General features: G+C 40.1%; 6 protein-coding genes across 6 annotated transcripts; 3 read left to right on the plus strand and 3 right to left on the minus strand.

Annotated features, from left to right (window-relative positions):
• Positions 1-35: 35 nt before the first annotated feature.
• Positions 36-2,531, plus strand: LOC129589269 (Golgi to ER traffic protein 4 homolog). Its single transcript, XM_055483927.1, has 9 exons — positions 36-387; positions 605-683; positions 741-822; positions 887-1,045; positions 1,426-1,624; positions 1,764-1,910; positions 1,996-2,077; positions 2,190-2,259; positions 2,322-2,531. The coding sequence occupies exons 1-9, from the start codon at positions 233-235 to the stop codon at positions 2,402-2,404; spliced, it is 1,056 nt and encodes a 351-aa protein (XP_055339902.1). The 5' UTR covers positions 36-232; the 3' UTR covers positions 2,405-2,531.
• On the minus strand, positions 2,383-9,422 carry LOC129589263 (influenza virus NS1A-binding protein homolog). Its single transcript, XM_055483915.1, has 14 exons — positions 9,234-9,422; positions 8,999-9,160; positions 6,600-6,792; positions 6,319-6,512; positions 5,855-5,979; positions 5,653-5,777; positions 5,054-5,293; positions 4,774-4,972; positions 4,477-4,692; positions 3,886-4,030; positions 3,693-3,793; positions 3,409-3,534; positions 3,164-3,337; positions 2,383-2,937 (listed from the first exon to the last, which is right to left on the minus strand). The coding sequence occupies exons 3-14, from the start codon at positions 6,714-6,716 to the stop codon at positions 2,699-2,701; spliced, it is 2,001 nt and encodes a 666-aa protein (XP_055339890.1). The 5' UTR covers positions 6,717-6,792; positions 8,999-9,160; positions 9,234-9,422; the 3' UTR covers positions 2,383-2,698.
• A 548-nt stretch (positions 9,423-9,970) lies between these two features.
• Positions 9,971-12,043, minus strand: LOC129589268 (exosome complex component RRP4-like). The gene is made up of 2 exons (XM_055483925.1): positions 11,473-12,043; positions 9,971-11,167 (listed from the first exon to the last, which is right to left on the minus strand). The coding sequence occupies exons 1-2, from the start codon at positions 11,839-11,841 to the stop codon at positions 10,424-10,426; spliced, it is 1,113 nt and encodes a 370-aa protein (XP_055339900.1). The 5' UTR covers positions 11,842-12,043; the 3' UTR covers positions 9,971-10,423.
• A 35-nt stretch (positions 12,044-12,078) lies between these two features.
• LOC129589275 (28S ribosomal protein S17, mitochondrial-like) lies at positions 12,079-13,393 on the plus strand. Its single transcript, XM_055483935.1, has 2 exons — positions 12,079-12,490; positions 12,750-13,393. The coding sequence occupies exons 1-2, from the start codon at positions 12,380-12,382 to the stop codon at positions 13,083-13,085; spliced, it is 447 nt and encodes a 148-aa protein (XP_055339910.1). The 5' UTR covers positions 12,079-12,379; the 3' UTR covers positions 13,086-13,393.
• A 1,278-nt stretch (positions 13,394-14,671) lies between these two features.
• Positions 14,672-15,673, plus strand: LOC129589385 (G-protein coupled receptor 161-like). Its single transcript, XM_055484132.1, has one exon. The coding sequence runs from the start codon at positions 14,672-14,674 to the stop codon at positions 15,671-15,673; it is 1,002 nt and encodes a 333-aa protein (XP_055340107.1).
• Positions 15,674-18,371: 2,698 nt separating this feature from the next.
• On the minus strand, positions 18,372-24,671 carry LOC129589377 (uncharacterized). Its single transcript, XM_055484118.1, has 9 exons — positions 24,533-24,671; positions 24,099-24,360; positions 23,592-23,926; positions 22,710-22,834; positions 22,264-22,621; positions 21,944-22,189; positions 19,730-19,870; positions 19,496-19,641; positions 18,372-19,035 (listed from the first exon to the last, which is right to left on the minus strand). Exons 3-9 carry the CDS (start codon positions 23,728-23,730, stop codon positions 18,844-18,846), a joined length of 1,347 nt encoding a protein of 448 aa, XP_055340093.1. The 5' UTR covers positions 23,731-23,926; positions 24,099-24,360; positions 24,533-24,671; the 3' UTR covers positions 18,372-18,843.

Raw genomic sequence — 24,671 nt, forward strand, 5'->3', positions numbered from 1 at the left:
CTGACTTTTACACTTCGCTACTCAACCAGTTAGGTGCGTGTTTGTGTTTCAAAGCTTGAAGTTTTTAACTTCGAGGATTATAATATTACTTACATTACATAAATAAATAATTAAAAATGTGCATTTTGCTGTCGATAAAAAAATACGCTATGGAGCCATTCTTTTTCCAGTCAGTCTTCCCATTGTACTCCCAAACGCAAATTTGCTGAACTACAGTTTTTTACATAATTATATGATTTGGGTGCTTAACATCGCCACCGTTTCTGCTCATCCTAAAATGAACGGAGAGCCAGCTGTGACGGACCGTGTAAAGCAGAGCTTGAGGGAAGCATTCTCCAAGCAGGATTACTATGAAGCCCACCAAATCTACAAAAGCCTAAACTTCAGGTAAAGGGAAGCGCTTGATGGATCCAGCGTTTTACGTGTTAAAACCTTTTGTCCGGTCTGCAGTATATACTGCACTTACCAGTTAGCGTTATGTACGTACTGTATTCGATACAAAGTACTGTACCTCGTACTTACAGTTACAGGTTACTACTGTACATCAATGTTATGGCATGATTAACAATCATGAAGGTATTTTTTTTTGTTTTGCGTTTTGTAGATACCAGAGATTAAAACGTTTTGATGAATTGGCCGATATCCTGTATTCTGGCAGCATGGATTTTTTTCGCCTGAATACTGTAAGTCTGATTGTTGCGTTTTAAAATTTGTTTCGGTACAGAGTTGTCCTCATTCAGACACAGAGCGGAATCGACCTTGCTCGGCAGTTCGCAGAAATTCTGGAGAAAGGCAACCTTGCTGTATCCGATGCGAGAGTTCGTAGGTTGACCTTCGTTACGCTCAAAGAAACATCAGCACTGATTTTCACGTTGTGGTAATTTAGAGCAAATCGCCACGTTATACCGCGAAGTCCCTAGAGACCCGGAATCTGAACGAGCCATCTTTCTTGGCTCTGTGCTGACCTGGTCTGTCAACCACAATCCGGAATCGAAGGCCGGACATGTCGCCATTCATGCAGCTGTAGCGCGGATTTGCTGGGAAGGTAGGTTAGACTTTGATTTCAGATTTTCAAGTGCTCCGTGATTCTCGCATAGTACTAGTACATCCTAGTTTGACCTTCGGAGCCGTAATTAATTTTATCGCCACGCGGCTTCCGGCATACGTTAGAATTTATCGTTGAATTACATTACAGATTTTACTGAGAAATGTTTCTAGTCCAGATTAAAGTTAGTCTTTTTTAAGTTATCGCTGTGCAGTTTGTCCTTTCAAAATGCTTCGGTAGCGAAATATTTCCATTTATTAGGATAGCTAAATTATTATATTTACGAGAATTAAGGCATACTGTACGGTATGCAATAGTTTTCTGGGTTTTCTACACTGATACGATGATTACTTAGTTCGGATATATGCGGCCTTTTGCAGAACAGAATTATCCATCCGCTGTTTATCATTTCGTGCGTGCCATGGACCCTGTGACCTTAGCAAAAGTGTTGCACGATTTGTATGACAACCGAGACGAAATCAGAGAAACAAAAGGCAAGAAGGATGATCCATATACTTTTGGGGAGCTGGACAATGCGCAGGAATACGATCAACGACTTGTAGCAATTGCCGTAATAGAGTAAGGCTTAAGAATACAGCAGTAACCGTAATAATTATTAAAGCACCGTTTCTCTCAAATCAGGAGCTTGTCACTTAGTTGATTTGATGCAGTGAGTATGCTTGAAGACTTAGTGTACCTATGTTAATGTGAATTTTAGGTTTTTGGCTTTGAATCGCCACGACTTGGCGAAATTGCTCTTTACGGAATATATTTCTCGTCATCGCAATCCCGAAATAAGGAATACATTATATAATTTCCGTGTCCTTGCCCTTATCTCCGCTCTCCTCTCCGTTTGCTCAACAACGTAAGTGCGAAATTACGAACTAGGGGTGTACGGCTTCGCTTGTGCTGTTAAACAAGAGCGGCGCTTGAAGGATCGGCATTTACAGAGAACCCGGTTCCGAAGGAGAGTTCACTAAATTGCAGGCAGCATTGTGTGGCGTTTTTCCGGATAATTCCCGCATAGAAAAGGTATGCGTAAGCAGTGTGAATGTGTGATTATCGCGCTGCGACAATGACGTTGTTTAATTATTGCTCTAAAGCGCCGAATCAGCCAAGCATGGTAATCATCCCGCTTTTTCAGCTATTGACTTCGGTTGGACAAATTTATCTTAACATAAAACCAGCTGGAGGGCCTTTGCAAAGCATATTCGGTAACGCTGATTGTACATTTGGATCGACGTTAGTTTTTACTCAGAAAATACTTCCTTCGTAGCGATGTTCAAGAAAGATTCCGTCCCCGTATCTCAGCCGGAAACAAAGCCAGATGCTATGCACCACGACTTAGATTTTGATTGATCACTTTAAATTATTTTTATAAACTAAATAGATATCTCGGGTTATCACATGGCAAGAATACAAGCCGATCAGAATGAAAAAAATTCAACCGACTGCACATCAGGGTTCAACACAGAACACACAATAATTAAATAAAATAAAAGCACAGAATAAAACTGAAATTAAACGATTTAGGCGTATTATGCCATTGGTCCAGCAGCAAACACGCCGACTGATTAAACAGCAAACTATATATTTTATTAAACTGCGGGCGGATTGAAGCAGGAATAAAACATTACAGGAGCAAACAATCATTTACTGAGAAATAAATTCTGTCCACTCAGCATCACGCAACACTTCCATAGAATTCAGGAAGGTCTTCCCTGAGTAGCCCCCAAGAGCAAAAAGCGTACCCTCCAGTTCGACGGCTTCTAGATTCGCTCGAGAAATACTTAGGCTTGGGCCAGGAATCCACCGATTCAGCCGGGGATCGTATATCTCAACCGAGCACAACGACTGAGTTCCATCGCTGCCTCCGATGACATATAATTTGCCTAAAACCATCAATAATTCACTCAAAAACATTAACAGTTACGTTAATAAAACTGCAACGTAGTTCTCAAAAGATTCCGAGCCTGATCTGCTGAAGTATGGAGCCACATGCTACAATAATCTTTGTGTTAGTAACTACATCATATGTTGAGGACCGTAATCAGGCTTTATAGTGTTACGCAGTTGCTTGTCGCGGCTCATAACAGCAGAAAGCCTGCAATCACATACCATCGCGGTGCGTAACACCAGCTCCCCGTCGAGCCGTTTGCAAAGGAGCAACAAACGACCATGAATCGGCTCGTGGATCATAAACTTCAACTGTATTTAAACGATCCCAATTATCACATCCTCCCACAACGTAGATTCTTCCATCGAGAATATCTATCCCCGCTTGCGATCGACCTTGAATTAGCACAAGGTCAAGCCATATAATGACGATTTTCCAAAAAAACGCAACCGTGAACTAAAGGTACCTGTCTGAAGAGGAGCATAAGGTAACCACTGATCTACGTCGGGATCGTATGCGTCGACGCATTTCAAAACTGTTTGCCCACTCCATCCACCAATACACAAAGCTCGTCCATCTAACGCGCAGACGCCTAGTCCAAAGAAACGTTTTCCAATTAAAGGTGGTCAAAAGACTCAAAACAAAAGCTACAAGAAAAATTTCAACTTTCGACGATTATGTAGCGGTCTTGCTATGAACCAAATTTCGAACCGGCAAAAAGGTTTGGCACAATACTCAGACAAAACTTACCTGCACTGGATCGTGCAGAACTTAAAGAAGCAATGGACTGCCATATTTCGGAATCACTTGTGTAACATTCCGCTGTTTGTAAATCTTTTGTCCCATCGGAACTACAAAACGCCATCAGTTAAGCAGCTCTCAAACGAAATGGAAAGGACACCACCAATGAAAGTACAATATTGATGGAATCGTAATTTTTTACCCACAAACGGCGAAAATAGTTCCCTTTACGATGGCAATATCAAAGCGCGCTCTGGGAGTGGACATGGACGGCAGAGTAGACCAGCAATTCGCAACGGAATCAAATATTTCCATAGAATCAAGGCATTCTCCCCGATTATATCCACCTATGGGAAAAAAAGATGTAAACCAGTGATTATTTTGATCGCCAATGTGAAGTGATTACAACAATGAACACCAGGTGTAATCATCTTGATTCTGAACAAATAAAATATTCTGCATCTCCTACTGAAACAAACCAACAGAGCACAAAACACCTAGACCGACATATAGTGAAGTCACACGATATTTGTGTTTTTTGTGTCAGGCAATACTTTAATAAACTGGATTCATAAAAAAAATATTTACAATGTAGTACTTACTATACACATGTTGAGCTTGTCAGTTGTATTTGTACCCGTACGCCTTACTTGAATAAAGTGAACAAATTAAGGTACACGCTACATAGAAATAATGGATATTTTCCACTGGAAAATCAATCGAGTAATGGAAGATACAAATATCATTTGTTTAAAATTTGGTCATGAAAGTCACAATGGATCAATGAACTCACCAACCACAATGATCTTGCTCTCAAAGGAAGCAGCGCCAAATGCGCATCGCGGGGCTTTCATCGGCGCTAGCGGGTTCAGCACATTTTCCTGGCCGTTCTCTTCCGGCACTGCGACACTCTCGACCGTGCTGACACTGATGTTGGCGGCAATCCGCTGAACTACACTGAGTGATATCAACTGCCGATCCGCAACTGTCAGCGCAATGTGGGTGCGCTCTGAAACAAAAGATCCATGACGCCCGTTACAAACGATTACCGCAACGACTCCTCCAGCAGCGTAGCAGTGCGTCAAATTACCCGCTGTCGGCATAGCGGCAATCAGTTTCCATTTGATATCAACTTCATCCTCATTCTGTATCAAATGCCCATTACTGTTTCCGGAGAAGAGCAGCTGTCGAGCACGAGCTGGATTGCGATTTAATGAGTTGGCTCTCGAAGATTTACTTCCATTTTTGTGCTGGGGAGCGGCTTTATTTTTGCTCATGATCTTATAATCCTTTAAAGAAACCAATCAGATTCGAAAAGTGCAGCATGCAGTTTTAGCCAACACCTCATATGTACGAGCATACATCCATACCTGCACAAACGTTTCCCGATTTAGGCCTTTCTCATTTTCATCCAGCTCGTCCAATTCAACACAGTCATGCAGGATATTATCGTCCCCTTTGACGAAGAGCAAATGGACCTTCTCTGTCAGTGCTGACATGTCCCACTGGTCATCCACAAGGCATTTCCGGATCCAGTCCACTCCCATTTGGCAAAGCTGAAATTCGTTGGTGTGGCTGGCTTCTTGTTCAGATTTCTGAATAACTTCTATCTGCAATTTTATGCACAAGGGTTAAAAACTTAAAACAGCAGCTCACAATCAAGAAAAGAAAACCACAGAATTTATTACGCAGAAGAGTTAAACAGTACTACTAGCAAACAGTCGAAATTGAATTTCTTTCGCAAATGCAGTTGTGTTGTGTATTCAGTGCATGTGTGCAACATAAACAAAAAAGCGCCTACCGAAAAAGCATACAGTATACACCCATAAAAGCATAATTCAAAAAATTAAATACTTAATTTAGTGCGCTATAACTACGGCCCTGCAGCGAAACTGTTTTCGAAATCAAACCAACAACATCCTGTCCCTTCAAATAGCTCCCAGCCTTTTGTTCTACAGTTATTAGTTACCTGTACGCGAGGGAGAGCAATGAATTCCGGAGTCAGTATGGCTTCGGCAAAGTTTTCTTTGATGAATAGATCGATTTTATCCGCCAGGGCCGCCGTGTATTCCCTATTGATTATGGATCGTACACCTGTATTTAAAATAACCTTAATCCTACGCCAGTGACGACAACACTAGAAAAATCGATTGTTAATCGAAAACAAGCACCTATGCAACTCTGGACTGTGACGTGCTGTATGAGAAAGTCGCCAAGGGCATGCACCACTCGTTCCATCTGCAATTTGGCAGCTGTTTTGAATAGGGCTTTTGCCGTTTCCGGTTTGGCTGTCAACCTAACAGAGCATAAATTCCTAATATTTAAGGGAATGAATTAATAGACGCCCAAATAACCACATTCTGTCGAAGTTACTGAGCACAACTCAAGTCACACGCAGTCACAAGTCCTAATAACAGACAGCTGTGAACGCATTTTTTATTGAATCTGAAATGCTGAAAACCGTATACAAGCCTGTACATGTCGAGCGTATGTTAAAAAACCTTCTCTTAATGTAAAATTAAATAGTAAAGACTAACGAGCCATTTCGCGATTATATGGGCGTACGCAGTAACAAGTAACGCTTCCACATGAAATTAACCATAAAATTAATACAGTATTGCTACAGGTTCCAAACCTGCAAGTGTATGCAAATTCCACCAAAGCTTCTACAGGTTCATACTCCAACCCCAATACATCGAGTTCAAATGTGGGCCTCGGCTCTTTACTGAACATTTGAAAAAATCGTGGACTTGCCAAGGCCAGCACGCACTTGTGGCCGGCAATTTCATGCTGACCAACTTGCAGGGTAACATCACAAAATTCGCGATTCTAGAAAAATACAGCGATCAGCAAAATAAAGCGCGCAGACTATATAACTTTGTATTTAAAATTGTCCGCCGTGGAGATTGCACTTACACGGCGAAGAATATTTAACTGCTGTCCAAAGGTTTCCTGTGCGTAATTATCCACGAACACAAATTCGTCGGGATTTTCCTTTGCCATCAAATCTGCTTCACTGTCAGTCATCTCCATGTTAGAGTTTCCTTTGAGCACTGGTGATATTTAAAATCGTCATCAACTGCACCGCTCCACATTAAAATAAACAAAACTGCAAGAAACAAAAACATACGTTTAAATAATATCCTGTAGATGGAATCATGGAATCCTTGTCGACAACAATGACGCACTTTGTTAACGCACGTGTCTATTAAACCTTTCGTTTTGATAATGCATAAAACCTTTCTGTAAAAGCACTGAAACGCCGGAAGCGGCAGATCTCACAGGCAAACTACAAAACCAGCATGCTTTTTTGCTCACGTCAGTATTCCAGACAACTTTTACTTACATTAAAGTTACACAGGATGCAGTTATAAGACAGGTTTGCCGTTTTAATACGTGTACTTATTAATTACATCGATCTAGCGTCACGTGCGTCCAGTTTGGTGTTGCTTGTAAAATTTGAATGCTTACTTGTGAGTGTATGTGTGCCTAAAATATTCTTCCGATGTGTGAAAATTCTTAAAGAAAGCAGCAAAGAAGTCTGAGATCACATTACGGGCGACTGATAAAATCTCCGCATTCTGTTGAATTTATAGTGCAATCCAAAAATCGAATCAAACAACTTCTTCAGTTTTTTAATTTTTAAATAAATCTTTAAGCAGATAAAACGCGCCTACAGGTTCAGTCAACGAACGATTGCTATTACAGAAGACCGTAAAGACTGGCTGCGTATATGTCAGCTGTGCTGCGGCCATATGGATAAACCACATCGTAACTTCCTTCGCAAAGTCCTGGAAGATTCCATAATCTCTTTTGGCCGACAGAGCTATATCGATTTTTTACACCCATTCGGCACTAGCTTGCATTCCAGCCGTTCGTTTTATCTCAAACAGCTTCCCAATTATCCGCCTGCCTTAGGATTACTATGGGAAAGAATTAAATACAGAGTAATTTTAATGGTGAACGGGTAATTCAAAGCAGAGATTACGCTGGCAAGACTCGCCCTAAAATCAGGACATTCCTTTAGCTGCAACTTTGCTAGCGCTTTCCGTTTAAACGTAAATAATTTACGACACCGATATGAATACTCCAAATGCCCCAGGCAAAACCCCGAGGAAATTTCAAAAAAACTTTTGTTTACAACATCCGTAGAGGTGAGTGGCTGCGTGCAAAGTCAAACATTAATCTACAAAAGTTTTCAAAAAGCGAATTAAACCAAGTTCTCCATATTCAGTTCAAGGGGTGCTAAATTCTAAAGGAAATGGCTACGGTTAGTGTGGTAAAGTGATGGCATCGCATCGGACGGGAAAAAACTGAACTGTACAAAAAAATTTCTGAAATTCTTGGGTTCACAAACACCGTTTTTTAGACGTGTATCACTGTGTGTGCTTGAGCAATCCTACGAGTACGACTTAGTCGCCCAAGAACGTCTGATATTTCACTCCAGAATGTTTTTGACTTGGTATTTGGAAACTCACAAGTTCGTAACCTACTGAGTACTACGCTGAGGCAGAACATGTCGTTTATCAACTCTGCACTCATCCGCGTAAGGTAGTGTATAAACACATGTATTTATGTTGGTTTCGCGCCGGCGTCTCATCGCCTCTGCATATAATTGCGGCAACCACCAACATCGGTTCTGGGAATCCTAAAACAACTAACCTACACTGTCTACGCCTAATTACTAAGTTAATGTGCAAAACACTACCGAAATCACTGCACAATTCTTCGAGAAAGTGTAAGCATGCGGTTTCAAAAAAATTTCCGTAGTTCGTACATTAAAGAAAAACTCAGCAATACAACAAAATTATGCAGCTATTCACTGATTCGTGTTATGCCGTAATCCGTAGCACAGTGCCATAAAGCATAAATAAGTATGTAACTTTAATCATTTTCAATCTCTCTGAGTGTAGAATCAAAACGAGCGTCGCAGTATATCATAGAAAATCCATGTACGTGAATTTTCTATGCATTAAAAAGTTTGGGGCTACCGCTGTTATACCTTGAAAGCTTGAATCACAGTGCTATATCACTGATTCTAAAATACCTTTTCTGAATTACCGTGTGCCTAAATCGCAACAGGAAACCGAAAGCACGACCCAACGATGTTCCAGGTATTCGGAAACAATTATTAATTGATCGCTTAGAGTTAAGTACAGTATTCTGTACCCAGTAATGAGTAATACAAAATCCCAAACGATAAGTCGCAATACCGCAACTCGTAAATATTTCTATAAAAACCAAATCCAAAATAGCAAAAATTTAACAAAAGCAATTAATATTTAATGCTTCTACAAATCTACAATCTTTAATACCTCTCGGAGCACGTTCCAATCCCCATTATTCCACCGCAAAAAAATCGAAACGCACGGCCTCAAAAATATTGTCCTGGTCCTGGTCTCCTGGAAAATCAAGTCCTAGGAAAAAGCCACCGGAAAAAGCAGTCTGGTTCACGTTCCCCAGTATTTTCCACCAGTCTAGCGATAAATCCGCGATAAACTATCAAATGTGGTCATGAAGGAAATGAGCCGATCTGACCGTTCATTGTACCTTTAGCATTTGCAAAAAGATAACCCGCATATATACGAAAAGTAAAAGTCCGATATTTTCGAGTCCATTTCACCCATCACGATTTCAGACACCAGATAACGCTACACTGCAACGCAAGCAGAGAAACTAAAAACACGATCTGTTCGGAAACGGCGGACGAAAAGCCGTAAAGTGGTGCGGTACGCACAGTGCGTATGCAGAACGAAGCCAAAATAATACCCGACACCGGGAATATATACCAGGTTGACCAATTACACGCGTGCGCCCGCTGCGCCGCCGTGCACCCGCCCAGAAATAGAGCAAACATTGCTAGTCTGCTAGATCAGTAGATCTACCGGTACTTTTTTACGTTTGGTTTCCGGACTTCGGATAAGAAACCAGAGTTCATTTCCAGTTCATACCAGAGGAACCAGACGGAGCCGAATTTATTTATTAAACTCCACCAAATTGTATTCAACTGGATTGTGGCACATACTGTACGTACAGTTTAAAATGCCAACTTGAAATACTGTACTAATTAGGTGACAAGATCATATAATAATTATCATATTTTTCAACTTAATAAATACATCTTCAAGTAGGTACAATGTACTACGGAGTAGTATGTACAAATTGTACATATAAAAAACTCGTTCAGGTTCTTCAGTCGTCACTGTGACTTCCAGATAATTAGATATTCAAGAGAACACTGATAATTAGCACGCAGAATTACAAATTTTATTCGCCCTGGGCACTTAATTAAAAAATAATGTAATATACATATAATAATTATTATAATACTATTTATATTCATTTCATAGGCAGTCATTATTATTAGTCGCAGTCGCTCTAACGACACTTTCATAGGCTTCCTTACGTTAACAATTGCAGGCAAAATGTTACGATCAGGCCACTCGCGGATAATTTCGCTAAATGCGAGAGCGGTTCGTACAAGAAATGCCACTGGCTGTCGAGCTGACAGTGAATTTCACTGCTTCAAAAAGTTCCCGTTAACAAGAAACTAAAGTAATCGGTTCTACTGAATTTCTGCCAAAAGACAGTAAGATTATCCCTGAACATCTGCACGCACAAAAAAACTCGTGTAATCGTTTTACTGACTCTTCATAAACGAAAAACTGCATATAGCCCAATAAATTCCCAATAACAACATTCACCGCCAAGAAAGCGTAAAAGGTACTTGTATTTGCGGATCACGTATCCCGTTGCGCACCCGGCATTTCTTGGGCTAATTCACTTCTTGCCATGAGAAAAATTTCCTTCGCAATCTGCGACTGCAGCAAATATTTAGCTTCGTATTTCATCGAAGCATCATACAGAATTCTAATAGTTTCCCGGTTGATTGGAATTCGCTCATTATCCAGAATGCCAATACAATTGCGTATCCTAGCCATACATTTGCGGACCTCCAAAGGAGCCACGGAAGTAGATTTCGTGGATGAGGGAATCTGCCCTGTATCGTCCATCTTAACGGATACCTTTTTAGCATCGGTATCGGTCAACTGCACGTAGATATCCTCTTCTTCGGGGAAATGCTGCTGTCCGCTCGTTCGAACCTGCTCACCTTGATCCAGTCCGAGAGGTATATTGAGTTGGCGCTGCGTCGGTGCAATCCAGATCGCACCATTCACGCCGATAATAAGGTGCACTCCGAATGTTTCATAGGAAATAAAATGGCCTTTACCTCGGCGGGTTAGTTTTGGCTGCACCTGCAAAAGCATGCCGTGCACGAGGCGGCCGTAACGGAGACTGCGCGTATGAAGGACTAATCGGCCATCCGCGCCGGTCTTCTGCACTTCCGCGCTAATCAGATCGCCTTCCTTTAAATAACCTCGCATAAAGCCAATGTCTTCTTCTGTTTTTCTCCGCAATTCACCACTCGGCAAATTTATGCCGCCTAAATTCAGGATACCATGGCGCTGCGCCCCAACATCAACCTGCAAAAACCATTTATTTCTGCGAAAACTTGCGAAACTTGCGAAACGAAAAGGCATATATATCATTTGCACATAGTTAACTAACTTAGCTTACAGTTGCCACCGTACAACCTCGAATTTCTACGCCACGCATTACACAGGTTTTAGCACAATAAATCATGACTGTTACAGATCTTTTTATAGGATCAAATTCAGAGAGGGCATTACGGTTTATTAAGAGTACTTACTGTATGCGTGAGAAATACACTTACAAAAATAAAAGACAACTGATAACAAATAAATCAAAAAACCGTATCAAAACTTACCATCCAAGCCTTTCGGCCAACTTGGATTATTCTCCCCACAATGATGTCACCGATCTCTCCGATATAACGAGATCGGATAGGATTAATCACAACAACCCTGGTATAGATCTGGCGAATTCCGGCAACCGAAGCCAACATCTGCACACGCTTTTCGGGAAGTACAGAGCAGTAAGAACCATGCCCGTCCATCCAACCCTCGGCGTTCTCCATTACCGTATCTCCGGGTATGTAAACCTGATTATCGCGCAATTCGGGTTGCTTCCATTTCCGAGGGGGAGAGACTTCGGGCATTTCTTCGTCCCGGATCTGCAAGGCACTACCAGTTGACGCTGTTGCCCGCTTCGCAGTGATCGCAATGTTGACTGCCATCGTTTTGGTTTTCCTATCTTTCCCCGGGTACCGAACAACGTGAAGTGTTTATTAAGTATCAATGTTTATCTACACCTTCTTGCTAAAAATTTCACCCGCTGATCATGTCATGAACACAACAATAGTAAACCGTAATAAAAATGCATGTTTATAGTTTTGGCTTTCAAAAGCCGACCAAAAGAGCGCATGCAGCACGCACTTGGCAAGCTCGTATGAAGTTGTGGGTTGTTGGGGACTCGGAGTACTGTACAGATAGGCGCTCTGTTTACATGCCAACCGCCGGGATTTCCGCAATAAGACGCGTTGTCTAAATCGCAACCGCAGGAGGTTGCGGTGCAGTATGCTGCCAGTCAGAACGGGAAACCCGAGTACTTTAATTCCTTTTTTTTGTACCGATTTTTTGTTTATTTGAAATTTTTTGAATCTTCTTCTGGTTGTTGTAACTTGTGATAAGGTTTGGATTTGTTCGATTGGGATATCCATCCGCATCAGTAAATTATCGCTTGCCTGGACTGCCGGGTCTTTGACGTATAAAACTATGTCGCTGGCACGGAAGTTTATGGTAATTGGGAAAGTTGTTGAAAAGCTCTCGCCAAAGATTTCCCTAGTGGAAGTGCAGACAAATGAGCTCGATCCATACCTGCGAATGGTACGCTGCAATTCGTTACTGATTTATAACATTCTGAAGCTACATATAATATTCAGTGGGCAATGAGCTTGTGCTGTGTATATCAATGTATGTTATGTTACTTATGTATCATCACACTAATAAGTAATAACTAGTAATAATAAGTGACGCTATAATAACTATCGCTGGATGTTGTATCCTGTGTGTATGGAAGTACGGAATGCAGAGTGTGAACTGAGTGATTGTCTCTTTAACCCCTCGTCATTTTTTTCTGTTCTAGTATTTCGGTCGTTATAAAGAATACCGAACGGACGACGGTCCTCACTACACGAAAATTGGTGATTACGTTATGATCAAAGACAAAATCAATCCACAGCGTGTTGATTTGGTGTATGAAGTTTCTGAAGTCATACATCGATGCGGCCAGCTAATGGATCCTATAACCAAAAAAAGAGTCGTTACCGATAAGGAGCGCGTGGATTTTCTGGAAGATTTGCGGCATATCAACCAGCTGCTGCCTGACTACACAGAGCAGACGGGGCTACGGTATTCGGATAACGATGTGGTCCATGGCACTCCGCAGCCACCGAGCGACAAGACAAGTTTTCATTCATAAAATTAATGTCGCATTGCTGGGTGGTATGTCGGTGTTGACGTGTTGTGGCACTTGTGTGTAGATAAATAAATGGCTGTATGTATTTGATCTTTTGGGCGATTCCGTATTTTGACTTAAGTTGATGTGACCGGAAGTCCCAGTTGTGCAGTTTCCGAGGATTTGGATTTTGGCATTTCTTACCGTTAGCAGTTAGCAGTGACCGTTTTTCAACTTAGAAATGTCCATGATTGTTTAAGCTACCGGAATTTGTTCTCTGCTGAACTCGTTCGTATGCTCTGCAAGTGCAAGTGTGCGTAATAAAAAGAACTGCCTGACTGGTAAAAACTTCGAAAACAAATATTTCAAAAACGATATTATTCTATTAACTGTCACTTGTCACAGCAATATTGCACTAGGTACATTTGTGTGTACTGCATAGTATGATGGTGATAACGCATAGTATGATGGTGGTAATATAACTGTCGAAAATTATAAATCCGACTTCGATAATATTATTTTTAATTTATTTTTCAGTGAGCGACTTCTTTTTGCAAACCCGCAAAACTGTTATCTTTGAGAATGCAATTTCCCGGCGTAGCGAAGAAGCCGACAATTACTTACTTACGAGTATACGTATATTATACTCATAGTCTTATCATTCACCTTTCGTTTCGCAGCTTAACAGATTACCAGAGTTCGCGATTGGTGCTCCTTGTTTTTAATAGATTTTTAAATTCTGTAAGGTTCTATATCTGTAAGTAAGTACTGTATATCCAATCGCCGGTTGCAACCGAAGTTAGATCAAATTTTCGCTGGAATATGATTACTTACATACTTATATGATTACTTACTTACTAGAATATGATTATATTTCTCATCTCTCATCATATTATAAAGTGTCCGGTTGTCTTTTGGTTTCGGGAATACGGTGTAACGTCGGCGTATAAAAATAAAGGCCTTTTGCCTCGTATTTCGATCTTACCACCAGATCAACTTTAAGGATCGCCTATATACGATAGCTTGGCAGGGACAGAACTCAGATAACCTTTCAGGTAAAAGCTTAACAAAACTGCTAACATATCCCTTAAGAATCGTTGAAATGTTGCTGTTGTCTTTTTCTAAATTTCATATTGTTGGCTGTAAAATGAGCGAGTATACCGTGGGCGTTCTTGCAAAGAAAACGAAAATCGAATTTAAACACGGCCACAATACAGGATTCCTGCAGTTTTACAATAGGTTCAACATACACTAAATGGGGGTTTCATTTCACCTACAAATACCGCCTGCAGCTATTTTGCTAAGAATTTCCTACGCGGAAAGAACCTGGATCATTATATAAACAGCAAAGCACGTTTCTTCCATAAATACGTAGATTTTAATTCTAGCCCTCAGATGCGCAGGCGATTATATTAGACATTCTCAGGCGGCAGAATACTGCAGTTTTTTCCAGTTGGTCGTGGTAACCTTTATAGAGAGTAACCTTTTCTTCCGTCTCTTTGTACATCAATCACAATTTCATACACATCACCTCTAGTTATCTGCAATAAATTAGCTCCCGGTTGCTACAATATAAAACTCTGTAATATAATTACAGGTGAATTCAAGTAATGGAGAGTTTCCATAATAGATCCTTTTTGGCTAATGCCACGATGCCGGTTACTCACACGTTGACAGAGGTGAAATGGACACCATCGCTGATTGGCCAGGCAGTCGTGTTTGGTCTGTCGTTCGTTTCTAACGTTGTTGTGTTCGTCGAATTTGTCCGCGTTCCATCCCGACTAACGCCATTCACAATGTACCTGCTGGTGTTATTAGCCACAAACATTGCGTTTCTCATCTCCGTCCCCCTGATCGAGATGCTGAATGAGTTATATGGCCACTGGTGGATGGGACGAGTATGGTGCAATATTCACAACTATTTCAACGGGGTCGTATCTGCTGCCCAGATTTGTGTCCACGTCACCATTTCCATCAACCGCTTGTGGGCCGTGCACTATCCCATTTCCTACAAAAATCATCATAACAAAAAAGTCGCACTAATCACTAGCTTTGCGGCCATCGCGTTTGCCAACGTGGTGGGACTACCTGGTTGCATCAGAGATGCGCTGTATTTCTCTATTGACCTCAAATATGGCTGCCACATCAATTACTCGGCGCAGATGCTATGGGGTCAAATTCAGCAAACACTACTTCACATTCTACCTTTAGTATTTATTATCATAGCATATATCCATTTGTGCGTTAATCGAATTCGGCGGAAGCGCAAGCTACAGGATCACTCGAGCAGTGGTTCACGGAACGCGGCCGCTACCGCCGCGGATGCTGGTGCTACCAGTGCAGAAAAGAACAAGACAGGAAAAACCACAAAGGAGGCTGTCAAGCCATTTTTAGTGTTGTCGCTGACGGCGATCAGCGTTACTATCTGTTGGACGCCGGCTGTTATCTATTTCGGAGCTATTATCTTCTCCGGCTCATGGATGTCGGGCACTTTCTTCATTGTCTCGGTGACCTTTTATTCCCTGCAGGCCTTAGTGGATCCGTGGCTGTTTGCCTTTGGTTTGTTGGCGGTCAAGAAAAACTGGAACTCCATCCGCTGCCCAGGCTGTTAAACTGATGAATGATTAACCTGCCCTATTAATAGTTTCTGTGTTATCAGACATACTTATGCGTTCTGGCTGAGTGAGTCACGAAAAAATTGATGTGTTATAGACTTTTGCATATCGGTTCACAAAAGTCACGTCCGATGAGGACATGCTAACGTACACACAATACTTTTTTATCTTGATCAGTACAATTATCTGCGCTGTGTACGACAAATTTATCGTCAATACACGAAAATTGTCGTCGATAAGAAGAATAATATGTCGAAAACAGCAATTCAAGTTGAATTCGCGCGAATACATCGCGTAATGCGCGCGGGTAAACAGTGAGCATAAAATTAATAACAATCGTTTACATTCATTTTGCTTTCTTCGCCCAGTTGGTTATTGTGCTGGTACATGTTAACTGTGAAAATTATTTTTATAATTATATATGTCTTATTAGGTTTTGTTACATGGCTAAACGTGGCGTAGCTAAAGCATTTTCGCCACTGAATTCTTTACGACGTAAAAACAGCAAGAAAACGGTTCATCTTTTTTTAAAAGTCTCAAGCACTCTGTGAAGTTACATTTTGTTTAATTATTTGGATAAAATAAATAACCAGTAGAAAATCGACTTCGTCAGAAAGCACCAAATGCGATTGCTTTCCCAACACGACTAGTAGAGTGTGGTCAGTCAGCGCGCCGCGTGTGCCAAGCTAACAAGACCGTAATTATAATTAATTGTGTAAAAGGATATGAATGCATACGCATGCCTACTTGAAATAATTATAACGCCGCCATAAATCGCCATAGTGTACATGCATGTACGCGTACTTATTACGCGCATTGATAATGCGCACATTGTACAGTCTGCAATCTGCATCATGTACTGTACTCTGTACCACATTCCGTCACGGTTGGAGTCAGAATAACGAAAAAAACTTGTGTTATCAGTGTTTCACATGGAGTGAATTCGCAACGGCAGTATCAACATGCAGGACTTTTTCACTCTGTACACTGAGTGTACAGTCACTCTGTACTGAGTCTGTACTCTGTATCAGCAAAATTAGTCTGTGATATCACAAGTCCAAACGTGAAATGTCAGACGAACACACTCTTCGCATGCACCGCACTGGACTATTAAATTTTATTGCTGATACGACCGGTGTTTATACTTATATTTCGCTAATTTCGGAATATACCTATCCGGCATCTAATTCTACAGTAGTTGATTCAAAGCAACTGTTTAGAAAATGCAGTATTTCTGTGGTTCTGTATTGACGGTGTGACCAATTATTATCTTATACCAGTGCGCAGTGACTGCGCACTTCTTTGCTGACTTGTGAGAAGAGCAGCTATTTTGAATTGTTAGAATTTTGCAGATCGGCTAATGGCATTAAAAAGGATTAAATGGATCCTACTGGCAAATATAATCAACACGTTAATTTTATCGACTGCACAGTGTTGCCCAAAACAAGCAGGACAATTGCACTTGGCTGTGAACTGAATGGTCATTAACTTTGTTCTAGTAATTAACAAAACCCTTTACCCGCAAGCAGTACTGATTTTCGTACTTTAAGATTGAAGATCACAAGTAGACCATATTACCTGAGACTTCATAGGTATTTCCAGATTTACTGAATGTAATGATTATTACCGTCGAATAATTACGGTGCAGCTATTAATGTTTTTTCCAATACGTCATCACTCACAATATAAAATTAATGATATTAGGTACTACATACTAGTGACTGCATCCTGAACAACTTGAGAAACATACGCAATTTACGGCATTCGTCTAATTAAACAAAAAATTAATAATAATTTTATGGTCACTATTTTCCCGGTTAAAAAAGTACATATTTGTACTAGGACAAAAAATGCCTGGAAAGAATAAAATGGCGGTTAGCGGACAAATTTGTGTCTTACAGGATAAAAACGTAACGATTTAAGGGGTATTGTGAATCGCACGTATCACGTGCCACCAAACGTACGAAAAAAAGTGCTGAAAAAACTATCATTGACACAAAAACTTTTAATAGGGCTGACATCATTCATACCAGAATCACCAGTCTGAAGGGATCCAGTAGTGGAATTAACAGTAAAAGTATCGCGCAAGTCGACTTTTTATTTTCTTGCATATTTCTTGCACGTCGGAAGTTGTCCTTGGACGTAAGCAGCAAATGCAAAGCAGTATATAGCGTAAACTGCCGTAAAGTGACAAGATATCACAAAGAAAATTAAACATTAATTTTTTACCTTGCCTATGTTTCTTTGTAGATTTATGATTTTTCATTATGCAGTCGTAGTCTGTGAAGTGCAAGTATTGTTCAAATAAACAGCAGCACAAACTTCGCAAACAATGAGGGCGATGTATGTTTTAGAACTCCCGGATTTCCGGTCTTTTTTAGACTGCTTGATTCCGACTGCTATGACATACAATGGCGTACTGATGACGCTTTTCCGATATTTATATTTTAAAATAAGCATTAACACAGCGATCGCGAGTGAACAGCAGTCGACTATATTTTCAAGATATTGGGTCGCTTACGGACGCGAAACATTAGTTGACAATTCATATACATACCAACAATTTTAAACGAATTTTAATCCTAATCTCCCCTTAACTACTTAATTCAAAATGTAGAACAATATGTACGAACAGGACTAATATGGCTTCGACTCACACACACACATACACGAAGGAAATTTGTGAAGTACGTTTTAATAATTGCCTTCCAATAAATGCTTGGTAAAATCAACAAATTTCTGCACATATGTACAAAAAACACAGCCAATTAATTATAAGAAGGAGCTCGGTAAGTAATGCAAAACATGCACCATTGCCGCACCCAATACTGCAAAAAGTGATTGCAAAACTGAAAATGATGCCTTTTGTACAAGTGTCGTTGTAATAGCGAAATTACTTCCACTGTAAATTTTCACGAATTCTGCGATTATAGAATCATGGAAAACATTTATCTTTTTGATTATGTACAGGCAAATTTCATCATGTACCACTTGACGGCAGTCAAGGTCACCGTTCCATTGCAGCAGTATGCACAATACAGAAATAAATGTTTTTGGAGCGGATTCCACCAGGAATGATGCGCTCATAGTCCCATGAGCTGACTGGATCGGATATTTTTGGCTTAGTGAGGTCGGATGTGTTCATGAAAACGTAGATGTGAATGAGGCTAAAGGTAGCGAGCGGATACAGCCAGCGAATGATTGCGGTGTAATATGGGACTGGCACCACCTTTTGAATAACTAGGAGTCCATCCGGATGTTGGCGTGGATGATCTGGATGATCGCCGTATTCTTAAATGCCCAAGAATGCACTCCCAAGTGCGTTTCACTTGCTTGCGAAATTTAGCGCAAACTAGGTACTGCAATGAGACAATCAAAATACGCACATGTCGCATATGGAGGACAAACGATAGATAATGTAAAGTATTGTTTTTTAATGTATGCAAAAGCAAACCAAAGCAACTCTGCTGCTGGAGTGAGATGAGCTAGATTCTAGAACATAAACAAGGATAATACTGCATGTCGCAGCATGCATTGTGCAGCAATATTACGTATTATTAAATACTTATACGGTATAACAGTAAATATAACAGATTTTAACACTAAACTTCTATATAAAATTTGGTAACTGCATTATTTACAATACTGTGACTTAATAGTGTCGGTTTTTATTTCTCATTATTATATTGCCGATTTTGTTAGGTTCGAAACATTCAGAGAAATATCTAGGCTACCGTAAGTACTATGTACTTCTTATTCCCGATTATCAACATTTTTGCTCACGACATGCAGAGTTAGAGACGTTAAGTGAGTACTCACGAGAAAAAAGGTGATGGCGTGACTTGTTAATGTCAGAGTATTGTTAACGGCAAGTTGAATATTGTATTCATTGGATTTGATGTAATCTGGACCGAATACCAGTTGAGCAATGGGATCAGCGGAAAAGGGAGAATGGAGATGACATACTATTTGAAACAATAAATTACGATAGTATTACCAGCGTAGTAAGCCGACATTACCGATTTATAACGGCTATTAGCGCGCCGTACCTACCTATATGGACAACGACTGTGACCACTAACATTCTCGTTACGTCGTCACGTTTCTTCCGGTGCTGGAGCTCCGTTCGGAGTAAAGTGTTACGCTGAGATTTGGAACGACGTAACACGCGAATTAGGATAATGTTGACCGTGGCTGCAATAGAATGACACCTGATAATTAAGGATACATTCTTGTGATCATTACGAAAGCCGGACTGGCCTGGCCTTGATTTGTACGATACCAGTATTTTCGACCTCTTATCCGGGCAATTGTATTAGAAACATCAGCAATTTTAATTATATTGTAATTTTTTACTACTGACATTAATATTGCAGACTTAGTCGTTTTAATAATAATAAATTGATAGATGTTCTGGCAAAAAGCAAGCGCGTTTTTTTAGCATTCTTCATTTGGTTCCTAAGTATTGCCGCGCCATTATGCAGTACAAATGCTGCGGTGAAACCTTTTATATAAGCAGGTGCGCATATCGGCGCCCTATCATTTTGGCCACCGTTCATTTTGGCCACCGTTCATTTTGGCCACCATTCATTTTGGCCACCATTCATTTCGCCCACCACTGATTTTGTTACCGCTTTCGATTTTTAGCTAATACTCGTACATGCACTCGCTACTCACTTTGTAAGACTATGATCAAACAATTTTTTTTGAAAACGAAACATTAAAAAAGCAAAAATAAGAACCTAAGAAACCTAAGAAGTGAACCTAAGAATACAAACACAAAAAACAAATATTTCTTGACTCACAGACTCAATTTGTCAGTACGAGTACATATACTTAAAACCTAAGAAAACCTAAGAATACATATAAATACGAGTACATATACTATAGGTTGTACATATACATGTACAACCTAAGAAAAAAAAACCTACGAATACCGTAAGAATAACCTAAGAAAATCGAACGTGGTAACCAAATCATTGGTGGCCGAAATGAATGGTGGCCAAAATGAACGGTGGCCAAAATGAATGGTGGCCAAAATGAATGGACACGCGCATATCAAAGCCCATTTTGCTTAAAAATATCATTTCTTAAAGGATTTTGCTTAACATTATTATTTTTGTGTGCCGAAATTATTTGAGGGGAGTTCTATAAATCATAAAAAGTAAAGGGCGACCGCTACTGTTTATGACATTGAAAGCTGTAATTAGGTATATGTCATAACATGTGATGCAACAAATCAAACTTCCAGCGTAGTGTGTGTCACAGTTGTGCAACCTTATACGTTTCGTCGCACGCACCATCATTTTAATCCGATCAAACTCCCTTTCATGCTCCACCAAACACTGTGTCTTTATCAAAAGGAACCCTTATTGTTTTTAAAGGAATTTTTTCACCAAGGATAGCAGTTTAATTTGGACCAGTTTCAAACCACCAATGAGAGCATCCAGTTACAACTATTTTGTTTTTGGTACTGAGCTTGTATCCGATTCCGATACTTATTAAAGGTTTTACTCCTCCGTTACAACTCTTTTACGCTTAACGCGTTCATAGTTTACCCTAGAGTACCTTTAATATTCGGTATCTGTCTGTATGTTTTCTCCAGAGCAACATGTGTATATAAATATCTATATGTTGAATACATATATTATAGTTATATGAATAATTATCTGTGCCAGGATTTCGGCCCCTCTCATTCGGCGCCGGTGATCTCAGCTTCTGCTCATCCAATTTTCCTACTTCAAAATGCGTTAGAAACCTCTCGATCGTGCGGGTGTTCTGAGACCAGTTATTGATTGCTGCCTGCAGAACCTCATGACCAGTGGTCACTTCGAAGCTTGTTACCATGGATGCCATAAGGCTGACAAGGGCGGGTGCTCGCTCTAGGGAAACAGCTTATTTCTAACAATGTTGCAACATACTGCATGGTTTGACGGCAACAAAATTGTAAAAATAGTCGCAAGCCAATATTCATCCGTGCTCAGCTTGTATATAGATATATATGTTGTAATGCTGAATGGTACTTATCGTTAGTAGAGTACGGACTGCAGAGACAAAAGAATTGATAACGCGAATTTGCAAACCAAAAATTTGGTTTGCTTATATTATAATAAATCATTACAATATTACAGGTCTGGTATTATTATCGCGGACTGTAATCGAGAGTAATAATCGTAATTATGATAATAATTTTAAATAATTTAATAATTTTAACACGGTATACTTACTTAAGGTAATAATTTTATAATTTTAACACGGTATACTTACTTAAGGTCAGGAGTTCAATAAAATGTAATGTTGATAGCGCAAGGAGAAATCCCCTAATCACGCGTTCATAAAATGCGGTTTTTTCCAGAGTGTATCTCACGGGACTCGGTGTTGTGTTTATTCCATAAATATCCGACTGACCAGTTGCATTGTTTGCATGATCCATTTCGCTGCCGTATTCTTCCTGTATTGTCGATGGTGAATGTTGCGGACTTAACGTGACCGTAGACAACATCAAATAGTAACCTAAAGAGATGATTAGTCAGGCATGAAGTGTAATTACGGTTTATGCAACAAGCAAATCCACCGTCCAAGCTTACTGTCGTTGAATTCAGTGACGGCACCGGCGTAATATACTTCCACATTGGCTCTACTTTGTATTAAACTCATGGGAATCACGCTGGGATCATTATTAACCCGACCGATGGAGCCAAATCTCAGCTCACTACCCATATCGCACGTTTCCTTAATTGTGAAGAAAAAGAACCGAATGCCGTTGACAACGAAGGAGAAGCCGACGATGAGCAACACCAGTGATTTGGCGACTGTGCGGGATTTACGCACATCAATTCTGAGTGCGTCTATTCTGACCGATACAGCGCGATGGACGGCCATCGCCATTGTTATAAATAAATTCGCCATTTGTCCCGCGTTGGCCAGTGGCAAATACAAAAATCCCTGTGGAATGCAAAAGGGGCTTGTTTCGAGAAATTCAGTTCCGGTAACTCATGCGCTGTGTTATACATGCACCAGCAAAGCTGCAAACCTCATAAACGCGTCCAACAAATTCCTGCTCCGGTCCCGATATACAATCCCCACAACGTATGAAACCCATTCCCAAGAGCATAATGCAGATTAGCAAATCCACTCCAGCCAGCGCCTTTATGTATACTGCAAATAAAAACAGATGATAAATATCATATCTTCGAATTCACTGTTAGTACAATGTTACCTTTTTTATCAAGTTAGCTGACAGTATCAAATGCCATTCTTTAGCTCATCAACGTAAGTTAATTATTCCGACGATTATTCGCTTACGTAATGAATTTCTTATTTATTATATTTACTGCTACTGACTAATTTAAAAGCTTGCATTCGGAATCACAGTCGTTTATCGCGTATGCATGCTCTTATTTTGAATAGCTGACTGGCAGCAGTTAACGTATTGTTCGGTAACACTATAATATGTTACACCGCCGGCAGAAAACCAAGAAGAACGAAGTCTCGGATATGGTCCTGCCACTTCTCGAATAGTCGCGAATCCCGCGATGGTACAAAACTATATCTCAGATTCCTGTCAGCCAAGCGAATAAAAGAAGCGCTTAAAATTAAAACCGAGCAAACATAAATGAAAGCGTTTAGTAATGATATTTTGTGAGTTGTTTTAATCACGCAACAATGAAAAAGGTGATAATAATCATCATTATTCAAAAACTTATTATACGAGTACTATTAGCCCCGGTGCTTACAAACCATAAGCAACTGGTATCTGCATGCATGCTGGGTGTATAAATGCTATGAATATTTATATACAATGATAAACAACAATGCACCGCTTAACAACAGCAAATTTCGACTAATCACAATAAAATATTCTAATTTAAAAACGATATGTTTATGTCAAAAAGGCAAGATCGATCTTCCCTACCAAAAGCCGTCCCTTTGGCACCACGCCGTGATAGTACTATCAAGATGGATGTATTTCCCAGTACACCGACCACACAGATTATCCGAATGATATAGGTATAAAAAATAATTTCCATATATTTCTTTGTAGAGTCATCCATTTTCTTCGACCAGTAATGGTTAAAACCAACTCCAAATTTTCATTTCAAAACCGATGACAGGGAGCGCGAAGAAATTAGCGGGTTCCATTGGAGCCGGTATCTGCAGCGGCTTTGATACCAATCATACTCGTACCATGTGGCCAGCAGATCAATCTGAACTTGTACAGTTTCTTTCCGTGAATTAGTGTGAAGGGCACTCATGAAAGAGATAATTACATATGCTTGAGCTAAATTAAAACTCATTTATCCAAGATCATAACTTTTGTTGTATATATTCTACCGCCTAACTAAATCAAACGCTGAAATAATGATTTATAAGATGTTTTATCAGACAGATACGTATGTTCTTATATATATACAAATTTTACTTGTCACAATCGTTAACCAGGAAGACGAAGTGCACAGAGGGACGATGATAGGGTAGCATTTCAAGCAGATATTCGGATGTCAGGACGTTGAAACCGGTAGGTGGGACCATTTGTAAACGTCGGCAGTTTAGCCCACAATAACCCACATGATGACGACAACGATCGGTTCTTTGGCTTAAATCCGTCTATAATGCATGAAGGATGCAAGATCATGGCCATGATGGGATGGATCATTGGGCAGGTGGGTTGTGTGATACATAGACTACATAAACATACTTACTTTAAACTGGTTACATTGTAGCTGTACAATAGATGTATCGTAAAATATTGTAGTACAATCTTTCGACTGCTAACCGGAAACCAGGATCACTTCCCGAAAAGTACTTAATTAGCCCAAAATCAGCAAATGCTCAGATAAACTTGATTGCTCGTACCTATTTGCTCCAATACATATAAACGGATTTCCGGAAGTGTTTCTTTAATTGGTACACAGCAGATATGTTGTCATGATCTGCACAATTTTCAAAATACCAAAAATAAATTCCAATAGCCTTAAAAGTCTCCCTAGTGGAG

Source organism: Paramacrobiotus metropolitanus, unplaced genomic scaffold (genome assembly GCF_019649055.1).
Source record: "Paramacrobiotus metropolitanus isolate TYO unplaced genomic scaffold, Prichtersi_v1.0 Parri_scaffold0000034, whole genome shotgun sequence".
In the NCBI taxonomy this organism is placed as follows: domain Eukaryota; kingdom Metazoa; phylum Tardigrada; class Eutardigrada; order Parachela; family Macrobiotidae; genus Paramacrobiotus; species Paramacrobiotus metropolitanus.